Raw genomic sequence first — 19,517 nt, 5'->3', positions numbered from 1 at the left:
CAAGAGACTTACGGAAGCTTCTTGATGGGAGAGACTGACTAGGGAGAAACTGCTTCTGATCGGTGGGGCCTTGCTCAGTAGATGTTTAATCCAATTTCCTGTTGATGGCTGGGGCTCTGTTCCCTCCCTGTTTTTTGGCCTGAGACGAAACTGTGTTAGAGGTAATGATGGTAGTGTGGCCTCCTTCAAAAGGACTTGTGCACACATTGTTATATTCAGTGTCTCTGACCCCACAGCAGGCCACTGTTGATCTACACCTCTGCTGGAGACTGCTGGACACTCACAGGCAAGTTTGCTCCTTGTGGAGACCCTGTTCCTTTCTTCTGGCTCCTCGTCCGCTAAAGGTTTTGTCTGTACCCTCCAGGAGTCTGTTTCCCCAGTCCCGTGGAAGTTCTACAATCAAATCCCACTGAATTCCCTGGGGGTTCTCATCCCTTTTGCCAGATCCCCAGGTTGGGAAATCTGTTGCTTGTGCTGTGCTTAGCTGCTCAGCCATGTCTGATTCTTTGTGACCCCAGGGACTGTAGTCTGCCAGGCTCCTTTGTCCATGAGGATTCTCTCGGTAAGAATACTGGAGTGTGTTGTCATGCCCTCCTCCAGGGGATCTTCCCAACCCAGGTCTCCCTAATTGCCGGCAGATTCTTTACCATCTGAGCCACCAGGGAAGCCCATGTAGGCTTGGTTGGTCTTAATTCTCCAGTCCCTCCAGAGATCAGGCTGATTCCATGTGGTTCAAGGTCCCCACCGTAGGTCACATTATTAGCATAAACTGTCTGACATGGCTCAGGCTTTAGGTAAACAAAAATGCTCTTAACAGGCAGAATAATAAAGGTCTAGAGGTTATTTTCCAGGAGCCTGGTTTAGGCCAAATCTTCTCTGAGGATGTGCAGGGTTTGGACAACCCAGACTTGCTGAGTGAATCCTTTAGATAACATCGCGTTATCTAGTATCCTTGTAGATTAACATAAAACTTGTTAAGAATCCCTGTGTGGGGTCCTGTTAAAGATTATGGTTGATGTCTTAGCAAGGAGAGAAAGCTGAGACCTAACCTGCAGGGGTAGATGCTCATAAGAGGCAAGGTGATGTGCATTACCTGCAGAATATCTGAAAGTTTCAAGAATTAAAGCACTATTTACCTCTGAAGGCAGGGGTATAAAATAGAGATGGAAAAGCATTATTTAAAAGTTTTAAAAGGAGCTTTTAACCCCTAAATCTCCAATTCTCTAGCCTAAGCATCCTGGATACTGTCCTCCCTTTCCCAAAAGAAAACCAGTAGTTTACTTTTGGATGGATAAATTAGAGAAGATCTAGATTTAGGAAATACCGGGTATGGTATGGCTGAGGGGAAAGGGCAGAAGTTATTCTAAAAAAAATGAAGAGTGTTGGCGGTGGAGAGCATTAAGTGAAAAAAGGATTCTGAATATTGAGACAGCTTTATTCTGCTAGACTTTTAAAATTCTGCTAGTAAAATTTATTTTCAGTAAGCAGGAAAATGAAGGATTTTTCTCCGGGGAGACCTGACTATGAGTGGCACAAGAGGAAAGAGCTACTCTGTTCTTCAGTAAAGTGCCCACTAGGTTTCACCTGATCTCCCTAAGATGAAACTCGGTCAGCAAGTCTAGCCTGTTTATTGACAGCCTTTGATTATTTTGTAAATGCTTTACTCATATGTGAAGAGCAAACCAAAGAACACCTGACATGTAAAGAAAGTTTGTTACATGAGAGAAATGGAAGAAAGTTTAGAGGATACAGAAACAATGCAGAGACCAGAATACAGATACCTAAAAGGAATTAACATCTTTACAGTGCCAAAAAATTAAATTTATAAAATGTGAATTAGTTATAAAAAGGAACGTTTACAGAATAAGAAAGAGTTCTTGGAAAATAAAAATGTGATAGTTTAAAAAATTCAAGAGAAGAATTGGAAGATAAAATTGAGCATCTTTCTCAGAAGGACAAAGATTGAGAAAATAAGAAAAATGATAAGATCAGTCTGCAACATCTAATAAATGACTGATTAGTGGTTTTAAAAAGAGAACAGGGAAAGTAGAGGGGAAGAATTCAAAGACACAATTCAAAGGTTCCTACTGAAATTTTAGAAAAGAAAACGAAGTTTTAGAAAATTTTAGAAAAAGTGGCATAACAAACAGATCCTAAAAGTTTATAGAGAAAAAAAAAAAAATAGTTCTACCCAAAAGATTGGGATTGTGTATAATGGCACATTAGATTCTTCAACAGTAATATTAGAAACTGAAAGAGTGTGGAGTTAAGGCTTAGAAAGAATTATATATTCAGCCAAATTATGACTCAAATCTGAGGGAAATATATTTTTAGACATTTTGTGAGATTGTTCCTAGAAAATATGCTTCAGCATAAAAATAGAGAAAGTGATTTTGGAAACAAGTGAGCTGTGACTAGAGAGAGAAAGCAAGGGCACTGTCAGGATTGTGAAAATGGGAATCAGTAGGATGGTCGCTGTCCTTCAGGTAGAGAACGGAACTCCCCTTTAGAGTAGGAGGAAAGAGAGCCTCAGAAAGGACTTATCAGAGAATAAAGTGAAACTGACAGTTTTCTGAAGTGTTTGATTATTTTGAGACAGGTTTTGAAACTCAAGTTTAATTTGGAAGTAAATTAATAATTTTTACTAACACTGCATCAACAATAAACCCCACCAAACTTCAGACCAGTAGTTAACAGCAGGTAATACAAAAGTTGAACAAATTAATATATCGATAGTAATATAAGAAAAAACTGTTAACTATATTGAAAGAGTGTGAGACAGGGAATATAAATGGAGAAGTATGTATAGGGGTGGGTTGATAGTTTATAAGAAAGCTAAATTAACTACAGGGGACTATAGTAAATAGCTCAAACTTGTTTTTTTAAATCAACAAATCGCCCTGTAAACTATACAGTGGTAAGTAGAAAAACAGGTGGAAAAGTTTAAGTAATTGGCTCAGGAAAAGGGAAAGTTAGGAAAGTGGGGAAGATAGGACAGGCTATTAGATTTTTTAAAAATTCAACACTATTGAGACATATTTTACATACGGTAAAATGTGTCTGTTTAAGAGTTCAGCTTGATGAGTTTGGACAGTTTTACTCACTGGTGTAACAGTTGCAATCAAGCTGTGAATACGTCCATCATCTCAAAATAGTTTGTGTCCCTGTTCAGCCAGTTCACCCGATTCCTTGGCCCCAGGCAACTACTCATCTGCTTTTAGTCATTATAGATTAGATTCGTCTTTTCTAGAGTTTCAGTCAAATGAAATCATAAGGATGTGATATTTTATTTCTGGGCTTTTGTTCAGCATGTTTTTGAAATTCATTCCATGAATCTCAAATGATACAGTATTATTCCACTGTATAGATGTACCATGATTTGTTTTATTCATTCACCTGTTGACCATTTGTTTGTTCATCATTTGGTCCAGTTTTTGGCTGTTAGGAGTAAAATTGCTGTTTACATCTGTATATAAGTCTTTGTATGGGCATGTTTTAATTCGATATTTCAGTCTGTGACCTGTTGTGAGTTAATTTTTTTTGTTTATTATGTGAAGTAGAGATTGTATTTCATTTTTCCTCATAGGGTGGGCATTTTAGTGTTCTAACATTATTCTTGGAAAGATTATCCATTTTGATTGAATTAACTTGACCGTTTTGTTCAAAATTGGTTGACAGAATCAGATGTTATTCTTTCTACTCAATAATCTGTATGCCTGTTCTTAATGAGAATATGATACTGTGTTGATTACTGTAACTTTTGTAGTAAGTTTTGAAATCAGGTAAGTCCTCCAACTTTGTTCTTTTAAAAATCTTGTTTGGTCAGTCTAAGTCTTTTGCCTTTATAGAATTAACTTTTCTGTGAAAATAAAAGGTTGCTGAAATTTTGATTGAAATTCATCTACAAGTTGAATTTGTAGATGAATTGGAAAAATTGTTATTTTAACAACATTAAAGAAAAAGAAACCAACATTGAGTCTTTCATTACCTGAGCATGTTATATCAGTCCACTTAGTTCAGCCCAGTTCAGTCTCTCAGTTGTGTCCAACTCTTTGCAACCCCATAAACTGCAGTACACCAGACTTCCTGTCCATCACCAACTCCTGGAACTTACTCAAACTCATGTCCATTGAGTTGATGATGCCATGCAACTATCTCATCCTCTGTCATTTCCTTCTCTTCCTGCCATCACTCTTTCTCAACATCAGGGTCTTTTCAGATGAGTCAGTTCTTCAAATCAGGAGGCCAGAGTATTGGAGTTTCAGCTTCAGCATCAGTCCTTCAAATGAATATTCAGGACTGATTTCCTTTAGGATGGACTGGCTGAATCTCCTTGCAGTCCAAGGGACTCTCAAGAGTCTTCTCCAATACCACAGTTCAAAAGCATCAATTTTTCAGTGCTCAGCTTTCTTTATAGTCCAACTCTCACATCCGTACATGACTACTGGAAAAGACATAGCGTTGACTAGAAGGACTTTTGTTGGCAAATGTCTCTTTAATAATGCTGTCTAGGTTGGACATAGCTTTTCTTCCAAGGGGCAAGCGTCTTTTAATTTCATGGGTGCAGTCACCATCTGCTGTGATTTTGGAGCCCTAAAAAATAAAGTCTGTCACTCTTTCCATTGTTTCCCCATCTATTTGCCATGAAGTGATGGGACCAGATGGCATGATCTTAGTTTTCTGAATGATGAGTTTTAAGCCAGCTTTTTCACTCTCCTCTTCACTTTCATCAAGAGGCTCTCTAGTTCTTCTTCACTTTCTGCCATAAGGGTGGTGTCATCTGCATATCTGAGGTTATTGATATTTCTCCTGGCAATCTTGATTCCAGCTTGTGCTTCTTCCAGCCCAGCATTTCTCATGATGTACTCTGCATATAAGTTAAATAAGCAGAGTGACAATATACAGCCTTGACATGCTCCTTTTCCTATTTGGAACCAGTCTGTTGCTTCTTGAACTGCATACAGATTTCTCAAGAGGCAGGTCAGGTGGTCTGGTATTCCCATCTCTTGAAGAATTTTCCACAGTTTGTTGAGATCCACCCAGTCAGCTTTGGTGTCGACAATAAAGCAGATGTTTTTCTGGAACTCTTGGACTTTTTCGATGATCCAACAAATTTTGGCAATTTGATCTCTGGTTCCTCTGTCTTTTCTAAATCCATCTTGAACATCTGGAATTTTACAGTTCACATACTGTTGAAGCCTGACTTGGAGAATTTTGAGTTTTACTTTGCTAGCGTGGGAGATGAGTGCGATTGTGTGGTGGTTTGAACATTCTTTTGGCATTGCCTTTCTTTGGGATTGGAATGGAAACTGACCTTTTCCAGTCCTGCGGCCACTGCTGAATTTTCCAAATTTGCTGACATATTGAGTGTAGCACTTTCACAGCAGCATCTTTTAGGATTTGAAATAGCTCAACTGGAATTCCATCACCTCTACCAATTTGGTTCGTGGTGATGCTTGCTGTGGCTCACTTGACTTCACATTCCAGGATATCTGGCACTAGGTGAGTGATCACACCACCATGATTATCTGGGTCATGAAGATAGTTTTTGGATAGTTCTTCTGTGTATTCTTGCCACCTCTTCTTAATATCCTCTGCTTCTGTTAAGTCTATACCATTTCTGTTCTTAATGGTGCCCATGTTTGCATGAAAATTTCACTTGGTATCTCTGATTTTCTTGAAGAGATCTCTAGTCTTTCCCATTCTGTTTTCCTCTATATCTTTGTATTGATCACTGAGGAATGCTTTCTTATCTCTCCTTGCTATTCTTTGGAACTATGCATTCAGATGAGTTTATCTTTCCTTTTCTCCTTTGCCTTTCGCTTCTCTTCTTTTCTCAGCTATTTTAAGACCTCCTTAGACAGCCATTTTGCCTTTTTGCATTTCTTTTTCTTGGGGATGGTCTTGATCACTGCTTCCTGTACAATGTCATGAACCCTTGTCTGTAGTTCTTCAGGCACTTTGTCTATCAGATCTAATCCCTTGACTCTATTTGTCTCTTTCACTATATAATCATAAGAGATTTGATTTAGGTCATACCTGAATGGTCTAATGGTTTTCCCTATTTTTTCAATTTATGTCTGAGTTTTGCAATAAGGAGTTCATGATCTGAGCCACAGTCAGCTCCCCTGTCTTGTTTTTGCTGACTGTATATAGCTTCTTCAACTTTGCCTGCAAAGAATATGATCAATCTGATTTTGGTATTGACCAATTGGTGATGTCCATGTGTGGAGTCTTCTCTTGTGTTGTTGGAAGAGGGTGTTTGCTGTGACCAATGAGTTCAGCTTATCTCTTATTTAGCACCAGAGGATTTACATGGGAGTGAAACCTTATAAATGCAGTGAATTTTGATAGAGCCTTCAGCCAGAATGCAAACCTCAGAAAGCACCAGTGAACTCATATCGGAGAAAAGCCCTACAAATGTACTGAGTATGAAAAAGCCTGTAGTGACTGTTCAACAAGTGACCCTTGTTGATTTTCTTTAATTTCTCTTAGCAACAGTGTTGTATAGATCTTAGTGTATAGTTCCTGCACATATTCTATTTCATGTTTGTTGATGTCTTATAGATGTAATTGTTTTTGAATTTCTATTTCTGATCATAACTATCATATAGAAATGTATTTGATTTTAGTTTGCTGAACTTGAAGTTTTTGTTACTGAAGTCATCTTTTAGTTTTATTGGCTTTTTAAGATTGCTTTGGTTTTCCTTGTACATAGGCATTTGCTTTGTGAATAGAGGTACTTTTTCCTTTTTGATTTTTGTGCCTTTTGTTCTTTTTCTTTTTGCACTGGCTAGGGCTTTCAGTACATTATTGAAAAGAAGTGGTGAGCATGCATGTATTTGATTTGTTCTCAACCTTAGGAGTAGGGTCTTCTGCCATTACGTATGATGACTGCTGTAGGGTTTTTTTGGAGATGCCCTTTAGTAAGTTGAGGATGTTGCCCTGTAGTTCTAGTTTTCTGAGATTTTTTTTTTTTTTTAAATCATGACTGGGTGTTGAATTTTACAGATGCTTTGTCTGCATCTAAAAAGATGATTGTATGTTTTTTTTTCCCTTTTATTTGTTAACATGGTGAAATATATTGATAGGTTTTTGAATGTTAAATTCCACTTATATTCCTGACTTAAGTTGCACAGGGTCATTGTGTAGTATCCTTTTTATATATTGTTAATTTTTGTTAAGGAATTGTTAAGGAATTTTGCATCTGTGTTTTTAAGATATATTGATTTTTAATTTCCTTGTAATATTTTTGCCTAGTTTTTGTGTCTGAGTAATGCAAGCTGCAAAAAAAGGTTGAGAAATGTTTTAATGAATATTACGTTTGATATTATAAGCTACTATTACATAATTCAACTGATATTTAATTAAACACTCTGCTGTTGTATAGCTTAGTACTCACTGGGTTGTAAAAAACTTGGTTCAAACTAATTGATATAAAAATATTTATTAGCTTAGGGGCTCTAAACCAGGGCTTCAAATTTGGCTCAGTCCAACCCTGTAGATGTTATTGTCAATATACAGATTGTATATTGTGTCAATATTCAGATATGTATATCTCTGTCTATTTTCTTTTGTTACCTCATTTCTCCATGTTGGGAGAGTTAGCCCCCATCAGCTCCAGGGTTATATATCGCATAGGTCTTGAGATTGCAAAATAAGAGAGTCCTTTGTCTCATGGTATCTATAACAATATGTGTGAAAGGACTTGATTGCCTTAACTGAATCACATGTACCCAGTCACATAGTATAGGTCCAGGATTGGCAGGCTACAACCTACTGGCCAAATTCTGCCTGCTTCCTGTTTTTTAAAAATACAGTTTAATTGGAACCCAGTCATGCTCATTTGTTTACATATTGTCCAGGGCTGCTTTTTGCTACAATAGCTGAGTTTAGTGGTTAGCATATACACCATATAGACTTTGAAGTCTAAAATACTTACTTTATAGGAAGAGTTTGCTGATCTTTGGTCTAAAGTCAGGCTGTGTTCATTGATTGTGGAATCAGAGCCTGTTTTTGATGGCTCTGTCATGGTCACAGTGAGGAAAGGGGAGCTGTTTCTGAAAGGACTGGCAGTTCCTAAAAGGAGAGAATGCCAGATAGACACTTTGCTCCCCAATAAAAAGAGGTTCTCTATTACACCTAATTTTTTGTTCTGTTGTGTATACTTAAGTTAAACATGATTATGTATGTTTTCATATTGACACAGATGTTAACAGAATAATATACTAATGTAGGAGATACAGGAGAATGTGTAAGGATATAGTAATAGAATCTTTAAATTGCATGAAATATAAGGATAACAGTCTGTGAAAAATGTAGATTGATAGGTTATAATTTTTCTTTTCACAGATGATGAAACATGCCTGGGATAATTACAGGATATATGGATGGGGGCATAATGAACTCAGACCTATTGCAAGGAAAGGACACTCCACTAATATATTTGGTAAGGTTACTTTTTTACTATTTTCATTTTCTACCTTCATTTTAAAAATAGGATCTACCAGTCATCTTTTCTGACCACAATGCAATAAGATTAGATCTCAATTACAGGGAAAAAACTATTAAAAATTCCAACATATGGAGGCTAAATAACACACTTCTGAATAACCAACAAATCATAGAAGAAATCAAAAAAGAAATCAAAATATGCATAGAAATGAATGAAAATGAAAACACAACAACCCAAAATCTATGGGACACTGTAAAAGCAGTGATAAGGGGAAGGTTCACAGCAATACAGGCTTACCTCAAGAAACAAGAAAAAAGTCAAATAAATAACCTAACTCTACACCTAAAGCAACTAGAGAAGGAAGAAATGAAGAACCCCAGGATTAGTAGAAGGGAAGAAATCTTAAAAATTAGGGCAGAAATAAATGCAAAAGAAACAAAAGAGACTGTAGCAAAAATCAACAAAGCTAAAAGCTGGTTTTTTGAGAAGATAAGTAAAATTGACAAACCGTTAGCCAGACTCATCAAGAAACAAAGGGAGAAGAATCAAATCAACAAAATTAGAAATGAAAATGGAGAGATCACAACAGACAACACAGAAATACAAAGGATCATAAGAGACTACTACCAGCAGCTCTCTGCCAATAAAATGGACAACTTGGAAGAAATGGACAAATTCTTAGAAAAGTATAACTTTCCAAAACTGAACCAGGAAGGAATAGAAGATCTTAACAGACCCATCACAAGCAAGGAAATCGAAACTGTAATCAGAAATCTTCCAGCAAACAAAAGCCCAGGACCAGAAGGCTTCACAGCTGAATTCTACCAAAATTTTAGAGAAGAGCTAACACCTATCTTACTCAAACTCTTCCAGAAAATTGCAGAAGAAGGTAAACTTCCAAACTCATTCTATGAGGCCACCATCACCCTAATACCAAAAACAGACAAGGATGCCACAAAAAAAGAAAACTACAGGCCAATATCACTGATGAACATAGATGCAAAAATCCTTAACAAAATTCTAGAAAACAGAATCCAACAACATATTAAAAAGATCATACATCATGACCAAGTGGGCTTTATCCCAGGAATGCAAGGATTCTTTAATATCCGCAAATCAGTCAATGTAACACACCACATTAACAAATTGAAAGATAAAAACCATATGATTATCTCAATAGATGCAGAAAAAGCCTTTGACAAAATTCAGCATCCATTTATGATAAAAACTCTCCAGAAAGCAGGAATAGAAGGAACATACCTCAACATATAAAAGCTATATATGACAAACCCACAGCAAACATTATCGTCAATGGTGAAAAACTGAAAGCAGTCCCCCTAATGTCAGGAACAAGGCAAGGGTGCCCACTCTCACTACTACTATTCAACATAGTTTTGGAAGTTTTGGCCATAGCAGTCAGAGCAGAAAAAGAAATAGAAGGAATCCAAATAGGAAAAGAAGTGAAACTCTCACTGTTTGCAGACGACATGATCCTCTACATAGAAAACCCTAAAGACTCTACCAGAAAATTAGTAGAGCTAATCAATGAATATAGTAAAGTTGCAGGATATAAAATTAACACATAGAAATCCCTTGCATTCCTATACACTAACAATGAGAAAACAGAGAAATTAAGGAAACAATACCATTCACCATTGCAACAAAAAGAATCAAATACTTAGGAATATATCTACCTAAAGAAACAAAAGACCTGTATATAGAAAACTATAAAACACTGATGAAAGAAATCAAAGAGGACACAAATAGATGGGGAAATATACTGTGTTCATGGATTGGAAGAATCAATATAGTGAAAATGAGTATACTACCCAAAGCAATCTATAGATTCAGTGCTACCAATGGTATTTTTCACAGAACTAGAACAAATAATTTCACAATTTGTATGGAAATACAAAAAACCTCAAATAGCCAAAGCAATCTTGAGAAAGAAGAATGGAACTGGAGGAATCAACCTGCCTCACTTCAGGCTCTACTACAAAGCCACAGTCATCAAGACAGTATGGTACTGGCACAAAGACAGAAATATAGATCAATGGAACAAAATAGAAAGCCCAGAGATAAATCCATGTACCCCTGGACATCTTATCTTCGACAGAGGAGGCAAGAATATACAATGGAGAAAAGACAACCTCTTTAACAAGTGGTGCTGGGAAAACTGGTCAACCACTTGTAAAAGAATGAAACTAGAACACTTTCTAACACCATACACAAAAATAAACTCAAAATGGATTAAAGATCTAAATGGAAGACCAGAAACTATAAAACTCCTAGAGGAAAACATAGGCAAAACACTCTCCGACATAAATCGCAGCAGGATCCTCTATGACCCACCTTCCAGAATATTGGAAATAAAAGCAAAACTAAACAAATGGGACCTAATGAAACTTAAAAGCTTTTGCACAACAAAGGAAACTATAAGCAAGGTGAAAAGACAACCTTCAGAATGGGAGAAAATAAAAGCAAACGAAGCAACAGACAATCTCAAAAATACACAAGCAACTCCTGCAGCTCAATTCCAGAAAAATAAACGACCCAATCAAAAAATGGGCCAAAGAACTAAACAGACATTTCTCCAAAGAAGACATACAGATGGCTAACAAACACATGAAAAGATGCTCAGCATCACTCATTATAAGAGAAATGCAAATCGAAACCACAATGAGGTACCATTTCACACCAGTCAGAATGGCTGCTATCCAAAAGTCTACAAGCAATAAATGCTGGAGAGGGTGTGGAGAAAAGGGAACCCTCTTACACTGTTGGTGGGAATGCAAACTAGTATAGCCACTATGGAGAACAGTGTGGAGATTTCTTAAAAAACTGGAAATAGAACTGCCATATGACCCAGCAATCCCACTCCTGGGCATACACACCCAGGAAACTAGATCTGAAAGAGACAACGTGTACCCCAGTGTTCATCGCAGCACTGTTTATAATTGCCAGGACATGGAAGCAACCTAGATGCCCATCAGCAGACGAATGGATAAGGAAGCTATGGTACATATACACAATGGAATATTACTCAGCCATTAAAAAGAATACATTTGAATCAGTTCTAATGAGGTGGATGAAACTGGAGCCCATTATACAGAGTGAAGTAAGCCAGAAAGAAAAACATCAATACAGTATACTAACGCATATATATGGAATTTAGAAAGGTGGTAATGATAACCCTATACGCAAGACCGAAAAAGAGACACAGATGTACATAACAGACTTTTGGACTCTGTGGGAGAAGGTGAGGGTGAGATGATCTGAGAGAATAGCATTGAAACATGTATATTATCAATTGTGAAACAGATCACCAGTCCAGGTTGGATGCGTGAGACAAGTGCTCAGGGCTGGTGCACTAGGGTGACCCAGAGGGATGGGATGGGGAGGGAGGTACGTGGAGGGGTTCAGGATGGGGAACACATGTAAATCCATGGCTGATTCATATCAATGTATGGCAAAAACCACTACAATATTGTAAAGTAATTAGCCTCCAACTAATATAAATAAATGAAAAAAAAATAAAAACTAAAATAAAAAAATAAAAATAAGTAAATAAAAAAAAAGAAAAAAATAAATAGGATCTAACTTTTTAGTTACATTCTCAAACCTGAGTATAGTAGTCCCCCCTTATCTAAGCTTTTGTTTTCTTTCTATTCATTTACTTATAGTCAATCTCAGTCTGAAAATATTAAATGGAAATTTTCAAAAATAATTAATAAATTTAAATTCTGTGCTTTTTCCAGCCTGGGGTATGAACCATCTCTTTGTCCAGCATATCCTACTTGTTAGTTAGGCATCTATCTGGGTTATCAGATCAACTGTGGAGATATCACAGTGCTTGTGTTCAGGCAGTCCTTATCTTACTTAATATTAGGCCCACAACACAAGAGTAGTGATGCCAGCAATTTGGATTTGCCAAAGAGAAACTGTACAGTGCTTTCTTTAAGTGAAAAGATGAAAGTTCTTCACTTAAGAAGGACTGTATGCTGAGGTTAAGATCTAAGGTGAGAATAAATATTCTAATCATGAAATTGTGAGGAAGGAAATTTGTGCTAGTTTTGCTGTTGTGCTTCAGACTGACAGGTTATAGCCGTAGTGCAATTAAGTGTTCAGTTAAGATGGAGAAGTCTTTACATTTGTACAGTAAGATCTTTTAAGGAAGAGAGACCACATCTACACAATGTTTATTGCAGTAAATTACTATAATTATTCTATTTTATTATTAGTTATTGTCAGTCTCATACTGTGCCTAATTTATAAATTTAACTTTATTATAGATATGTATGTATAGATAAAAAAAAAAGTAGAGTTTGGTACTCTCCAGGGTTCCAGGTATCTGGGCACCTTGAGATAAAGGGGACTTCTTTATTTCTCATGGGCTTCAGTCCATGGGGTCACAAAAGAGTCAGACATAACTTAGTGACTAAACAACAGTAAGAACTGTATTTCTGTGGAACTATAATTTGGAGCAAGGTGTAGTTTTTTGCAAGCTTCAGTCAAGATTTAGTTATCACAGATAAGTGATAAATTTTGTATTTGCATACAGATGTTTTAGTCATTTATTTGTATTTTGAAGCTTTTTCTGCATTGTTTTTCCTTAGTATAAGAAAGGTAGGTACCTATTTGTAATTCTTTTTCTTCAACGTAGTCCCAATTATGATACTCACATATTGCAGAGGAGGAAAAGGATAGGAAATTCCAGTAGTGTTAGCTATGTATGTTAAAAAAAAAAAAGTAACATGCCCATGGTGATTCAGTTGGTAAATTGAGTAAATGTACAGTATATTCACAGTTCCAAGGGAGAAATTGACAGTGTGTGTGGATGAAGGTTGGGGAAGAGGTTTTTTTTTTAACTTGAATTTAATAACTTTCTACCTCACTTGAGTTCAGTTCACTTGTTAAATTTCTCATTTTAAAAGAGTATTAACTACCTTAACAACTTTTACTTAACCCAAGAGTAAGTCTTAAGAATTATCAAGTTGTTCTTTAGAGTCTTCACATCTTTCTCTCACTTTAGGTACTTCTTGATGTGATGGATATCTTTGAAATAGCAGTAGGTGAAGGTGAGAAAATACTAATGGAATCAGAAAGCACATTTGTCAGCCACATGCAGTGCAGTCGTCTTCACTAATTGTAATGCAACACCACAGTAATAACTGTTTTTTTACTGTGACTGTGGAAGAATTTTTCCTGTGCAGTGATTTTCAGTGCTTGATTGTTTCCTGTCAAAAAAGAAAATGACTGAAAAGATAATTTCTCCTGGGTTTGGGAGATGTTGGGATGGAGGAATAATGAAAAAAATTTTTCTTTAGGTAATGAAAGACACCAGAGATCTCACATATGACATTTAATTTAGCATCTATCTCTTAATGAAGTACAGTTTATTTCCTTAGCAGAGGTTACAGAATTAAGAGTTACTATTGCTTTGTGGAGGCCACAGTGAGACATTAGCGCAGTAAAAGATATTTAGTGATTAATTAAACTTAGATCCTCTCTGCAACTAACTATCCATTTGTATTAAACTCAGTGGTAAACTCTGAGCCCTTTGAAAATGAGTTGGATGTTAATTTTCTGTTTAGTTTTTTGAATCTTATTTCTCAGAACATCTAATACAGTAAGTAAGATTTATCAAATAGTATGGTCCTAGGCGAGGCAGTAGGTAAATAACATACATTTATTTTACTTAATCATGACAATAACTGTAAGGTGTGATTGCTTGCTGAATTTAAAGATAACTGGGCTTTCAGGTAACTTCTTAAAATTTTATTCCTTATGAGTCAATAGAATTCATTTAGTTGGCAAAATGGTTGTTTCTTTTTTAAAGTCTGAAAGCGTTAGTTGCTCTGTTGTGTCAAACTCTTTGCGACCTTGTGGACTATATAGTTTGCTGGTTCCCTCTGTCCATGGAATTCTCCAGGCAAGAATACTGGAGTGGGTACCCATGCCCTTCTCCAGGCAGTCTTCCTGACCCATGGATCGAACCCAGGTCTCCCACATTTCAGGCAGATTCTTTACCATCTGAACCACCAGACAAGCCCATTTCCTTCTTAAATAGATGTGGCTTTGTTAAAATCCTAATGGGTAAGTTTTGACTTAATGTTTTCTCTTTTTAAAAATAGCATTCTTAAGTAATTAGCCTCCAACTAATAAAAAAATTTAAAACAATAAAAATAAAAATAGCATTCTTATGAAAGGTGGTTTTGCTATTTATTTATTTATGGCTGTGCTGCACACCACATGACTTGCAGGATCCTAGTCTCCTGACCAAGGATTGAACCCAGGCCCATGTCAGTGAAAGTTTGGAGTCCTAACTACTGGGCCAACAGGGAATTCTGTTGTGAAAAGTGGTTTTAATTTGTCAGACTTCTTCATAAGTGACCTTTGTAGATGACTGTTTGGTTAAGGTGGTAAATGATGACCAGAGCAATGACAGGTTCAGATTATTGTCAGGTGAGTTCTTACTGGTTGGTCATTAGGATCACTTAAACTGGTTTACTGGATAAACAAAGTTATTTGTGAGATCATAGAAATTAAAGGAGCCTAGAGTTGGAAAGGGTGACTTTAGAAAATTAGTCTTTTCATTTGGTATAGAAGCAAGATTTTGTCAGTTTTGGTGTGCTGTTTCTGAGGGATCATCTTGTAATGAGTATTAGTTAAATATTTTCCAATAAAATGTTTATCTTTTTATTGAGGTATGAGGGCAGTTATTTGCTTTAGAGATTCTGTAATTGGGTTTGTGAGTAAAACTGTATTTTCCTTTGTATGTTACATATACATTACTAGTTACATTACTATTAACAATAGTTACATACACATTACTGGTGGCAGCATCAACAGTATTTACTCCTGTATTACTCCTGTATTATAGTATTACTCCTGTAGGCTGAATCTTTTGCCCCATAAATTCATATTACAGCTCTACCTCCCAGTGTGACTGTATTTGGAGATAGAGTGTTTAGGGGGTAATTAAGATTAAACTAGGGGCCTTAATCAGAAAGGGATGTAACCCTTAAAGAATATGAAGAAGCACCCAAGCTCTTTTCTCCCGCTGCACATACACTAAGAAAAGGCTGAGTGGGTACGATATAGCAAGAAGGTGAACATCAAGTCAGGAGGAAGTTGTTCCTCTAAAGACTGGAAGCTTGCTCTTGGTTTCTAATCTCCAGAACTGTGAGAAAAGAAATTTTTGTTGTTTAAGCCCCGTAGTGGATGGTGTTTTGTTATGGTAAGCCGAGCAGAATAATAAGCATACTATATACCAAGGATTGATATAAGTGATTTATGTGAGTGGGCTTATTTAGTACTCTCGGAGCACTATGAGGCAGGTACTATTATTATTATTCCCATTTTACAGAGGAGGAAACTGAGGCACAATTAGGGTTAACTAACCTACTCAAGGTGGTACAGCTAGTAAACAATGGAGCCAGATTTTGATTATAGGCAACTTTGTGCTGAAGTTCATGCTTCTAATTCTGCTTCAGCTAACTTGAAAGACAGGAAAAAAAAATACCAGCACATGGGAAAAATCTATTATGACAAAATTGTACTGAAAAGGTAGAAAAAATGAAAATGCAATCTATATTATTTTCAGTAGTCAAAATTAAGTGCTTATATTGATACTTTTAGAAAAATATTTGAGGGGTTACATTTTTCTTCCAGTGGAATAAACTAAGTGGGAATGAATCCTTTATTGTTTGTTTTGTCTGATGGTTTTAGTTACGAAGTTAGTTTACTAAAGGATTAATAAAAGGAGTTTGACTTTTTCCTACTTTGTTCCTTTTTTACATCTCATATTCTTGCTAGTGAGTATTATTTGGGATTTTTTTTTTTTAAATCTATTTTTAGCTTTTTTGTTGAAGATCCTTCTAAGGGAAGGATCATAGTGTCTCATTTGATATCCCAGATTCCGTATGCCTTTTTAAAATTAGAATTGTAAAAGTTGGATGAAACTTTAAAAATCTTACCTATTACTATAGGAGCATATAGGCAGGAATCGAACCTTCCTGGTGGCTTAGATGGTACGAATCTGCCTGCAGTGCAGGAGACGTGTGTTTGATCCCTGGGTTGGGAAGATCCCCTGGAGAAGGAAATGGCTACTTGCTCCAGTATTCTTGCCTGGAGAATTCCATCGACAGAAAAGCCTGATGGGCTACTGTCCATGGGCCTGTGAAGAGTCGGACGTGAGTGTGATCAGCACTTTTGCTTTTCACTTTTCATAATTTCTAGATTATAAGGAAATTTAAAATGTGTCCATTTTCTTTTTCTTAGCCTTGATTATTAAAACATTCTTTTATATGGTAACTGAAGTCATATTCCTCTGACTTCTGTCTAGTTTGTACTTGGTTGACATCAAGGTTTCATTTTGTACAGATAACAGAAAATTCATTTCAAAATGGCTTAAACTAAAAAAAAAAAAATTCAATGAGCTCAGTGATGTTCTAGAGTAGATCTGATTCCAGTTAAGCATTTTTCTTTATCTCTCCTCTGTTTTCCTCTGTGTGTTTATATCTTCAGATTGACATCTTAGCAGGATAGATTGGTTTGATTTTGTCTAGTTAGGGCTCAGCCCTGGACCTTGTGAGTGGGGAGAGGAAAATGTTGCTGGACATAGGTTACCACTGATAATAATTTTTCCAGCAGTGATTGATAGTCATGATGAATTAGGTTTACTTAGATACTTGGGAGAATTGAAAGATTTTTGTTAGGGATAGATCTTACAATTGAAAGAATTTTGATTTGGAAAAGAATATTGTTTGTTTTTACAGTGCTTTTTTGAATGTGCCTTTTATCTTCCAGGTATTCTTTTGTTATTTCTTAACTTGATAATTATTTCTAATACTTTGTTGGGGATTTTGCATTTATATTTAGGGAAGGATATTGTTTTGTATTTTTATTGTACTGTCTTTGTCTTGTTTTGGTATCAGTGTAATAAACTGAGTTTGGAAGTTTTCTCTGCTCTTCGTTTTTCTGTACTGTTGATTTGGTATTCTTTCTTAAGTTTTTGATATAATTTGCCAGTGAAACCATCTGCATGTGGAGCTTTTTTTCTGGGAGACTTTCAACTACAACTTCTACAATTTCAGTTTCTCTTTCACATCGCTATAAGGGCCATTTAATATCTGTTTCACCTTTGGTTAGTTTTGGTAATTGACGGTTTTGAGGAATTGGTCTGTTTCATCTAAGCCATTGATTTTATGTGCATAGAGTTGTTTGGAGTAATATTATCTTTTTGATATCTATGGCAGCTGTAGTTATAATCCCCTTTTATTCCTAATATTAGTAATTTATGGTTTTTTTTTTTCTTTGTCAGTCTTGCTAAAAGTTTTATCAATTTCACTGATGTTTTCAAAGAAGCAGCTTTCGGTTTCACTGATTTTCTTATGTTTCCTGTATGTTTTAGTTTTCTTTGATGTCTGCTCTCTGTTATTTCTACTCTTCTGTGTGATTTGGGTTGCTTTTGTTCTCGCTTTCTAGTTTCTTGAACTAGGAGCCTAGATTATAGATTTGAGATCTCTTTTCCAGTGTAAGCATTTAGTGCCAAGTAGTTTTCTGCTAAGTGCTGCTTTAGCTGCATCTGAAAGATTTTGATATATTGTGTTTTCATTTTTACTCAATTCAGTATGTTTAAAAACTTAGCTTAAGTTGTTTAATTTCTAAATGCTTAGAGATTATTCTTTTGTCTTTCTGTTATTGATTTCTAATTTAATTCCATCATGGTCAAAGAATGGACTTCCCAAATGGCGCAGTGGTAAAGAATTCCCCTGCCAATGCAGGAGACACAGGCTCAATCCCTGGTTCAAGAAGATCCTCAGGAGAGGGAAATGGCAACCCACCCCTGTATTCTTGCTGGGAAAATTCCATGGACAGAGGAGCCTGGCAGGCTACAGTCCATGGGGTTGCAAAATGTCAGAAGTGACTGAGAGTCTGAGCACACGCATACTCATGGTCAGAGAATACACTTTGTGTGGTTACAATTCTTTAAGTCTTATATTATTTAAGATTTACTTTTTGACTCAGAATATGGCCTGTCTTGGTGAATGTTCCATTTATGCTTGAATAGAATGTGTATTATATATAGTGACTGTTACTGGGTGTAGAATGTTCTATTAATGTCAGTTGGATCTCATTGGTTTATGGGTTTGTTCAGGCTTCTGTCCTTGCTGATTTTCTGTCTATAGTTTTATCAATTACTAGGTGAGGGGTGTTGAAGTTCCCAAATCTATATTGGATTTCTTTCTTGTTCCTTTCAGTTCTGTCAGCTTTTACTTTATATATTTTGAAGTGCTCTTGTTAGGTATTTACACCTAATATATATATCTCCTTGGTGCCACCACCAAATCTCTATTACCAAAACCAGACAATGCTATTACAATAAAAGGAAACTTATAAACCATTGTTCCTTATGGTTCCTTTATGAACCATGTTCATAAACATGGTTCCTTCATGAAAATGGACGTAAAAATCTTTGACCAGATTAGATTTATTTTAGTAAATCTTACTCAGTAATATGTAAAAAGAATAACACCTCATGACCAAGTGGGGTTTATCCTAGGAATGCATGGTTGGTTTAACCTTTGGAACTTAGTCAATATAATTGAAGATATTAAGAAACTAAAAGAGGAAAATTATATGATCTTCTCAGTGGGTATTGAAAAAGCATTTAACAACACTCAACATCCATCCATAATAAAAGCATAATAAAAGCTCTCAGCAAACTTGAACTAGAGGGGAACTTTCTTAGCCTAATAAAAAGCATTAAAATACACCTACCCTCGCTCCCCTGACACATACCCAAAAGCAAACAAATAGAAAAAGAATCCCCACATACTTAATGTTGAGAGACTAGACACTCTCCCTGAAGACTGTGAACTAGGCAAAGATGTCTCTGCTCTCCAGCTTCTATGTAACATTATGCAAGGAGCCCTGGCCAGTGCACTAAAGTAAGAAAAAGACAGAAAAGTACAAAGGTTATAAATGAAGAAGTACAACTGTCTTTACTTGTAGTCAGTATGATTGCTCATGAAGAAAATACTAGGGAATCTGTCAA

General features: G+C 36.1%; 1 protein-coding gene across 2 annotated transcripts in view; it reads left to right on the top strand.

The window, feature by feature from the left end:
- The window catches only part of MAN1A2 (mannosidase alpha class 1A member 2), a 150,991-nt gene that overhangs the window by 40,477 nt on the left and 90,997 nt on the right, over positions 1–19,517 (top strand). For both annotated transcript variants that reach the window (XM_061121050.1, XM_061121051.1), the window contains exon 3: positions 8,353–8,449. In XM_061121050.1, the coding sequence (XP_060977033.1) occupies positions 8,353–8,449 (97 nt within the window). The remainder of the gene's footprint in view (positions 1–8,352; positions 8,450–19,517) is intronic.

The sequence above is a fragment of the Dama dama genome, chromosome 20 (genome assembly GCF_033118175.1).
Source record: "Dama dama isolate Ldn47 chromosome 20, ASM3311817v1, whole genome shotgun sequence".
Lineage (NCBI taxonomy): Eukaryota > Metazoa > Chordata > Mammalia > Artiodactyla > Cervidae > Dama > Dama dama.
Note: the sequence above shows the minus strand (reverse complement) of the source record. Positions and strands in the feature narration are given on the sequence as shown.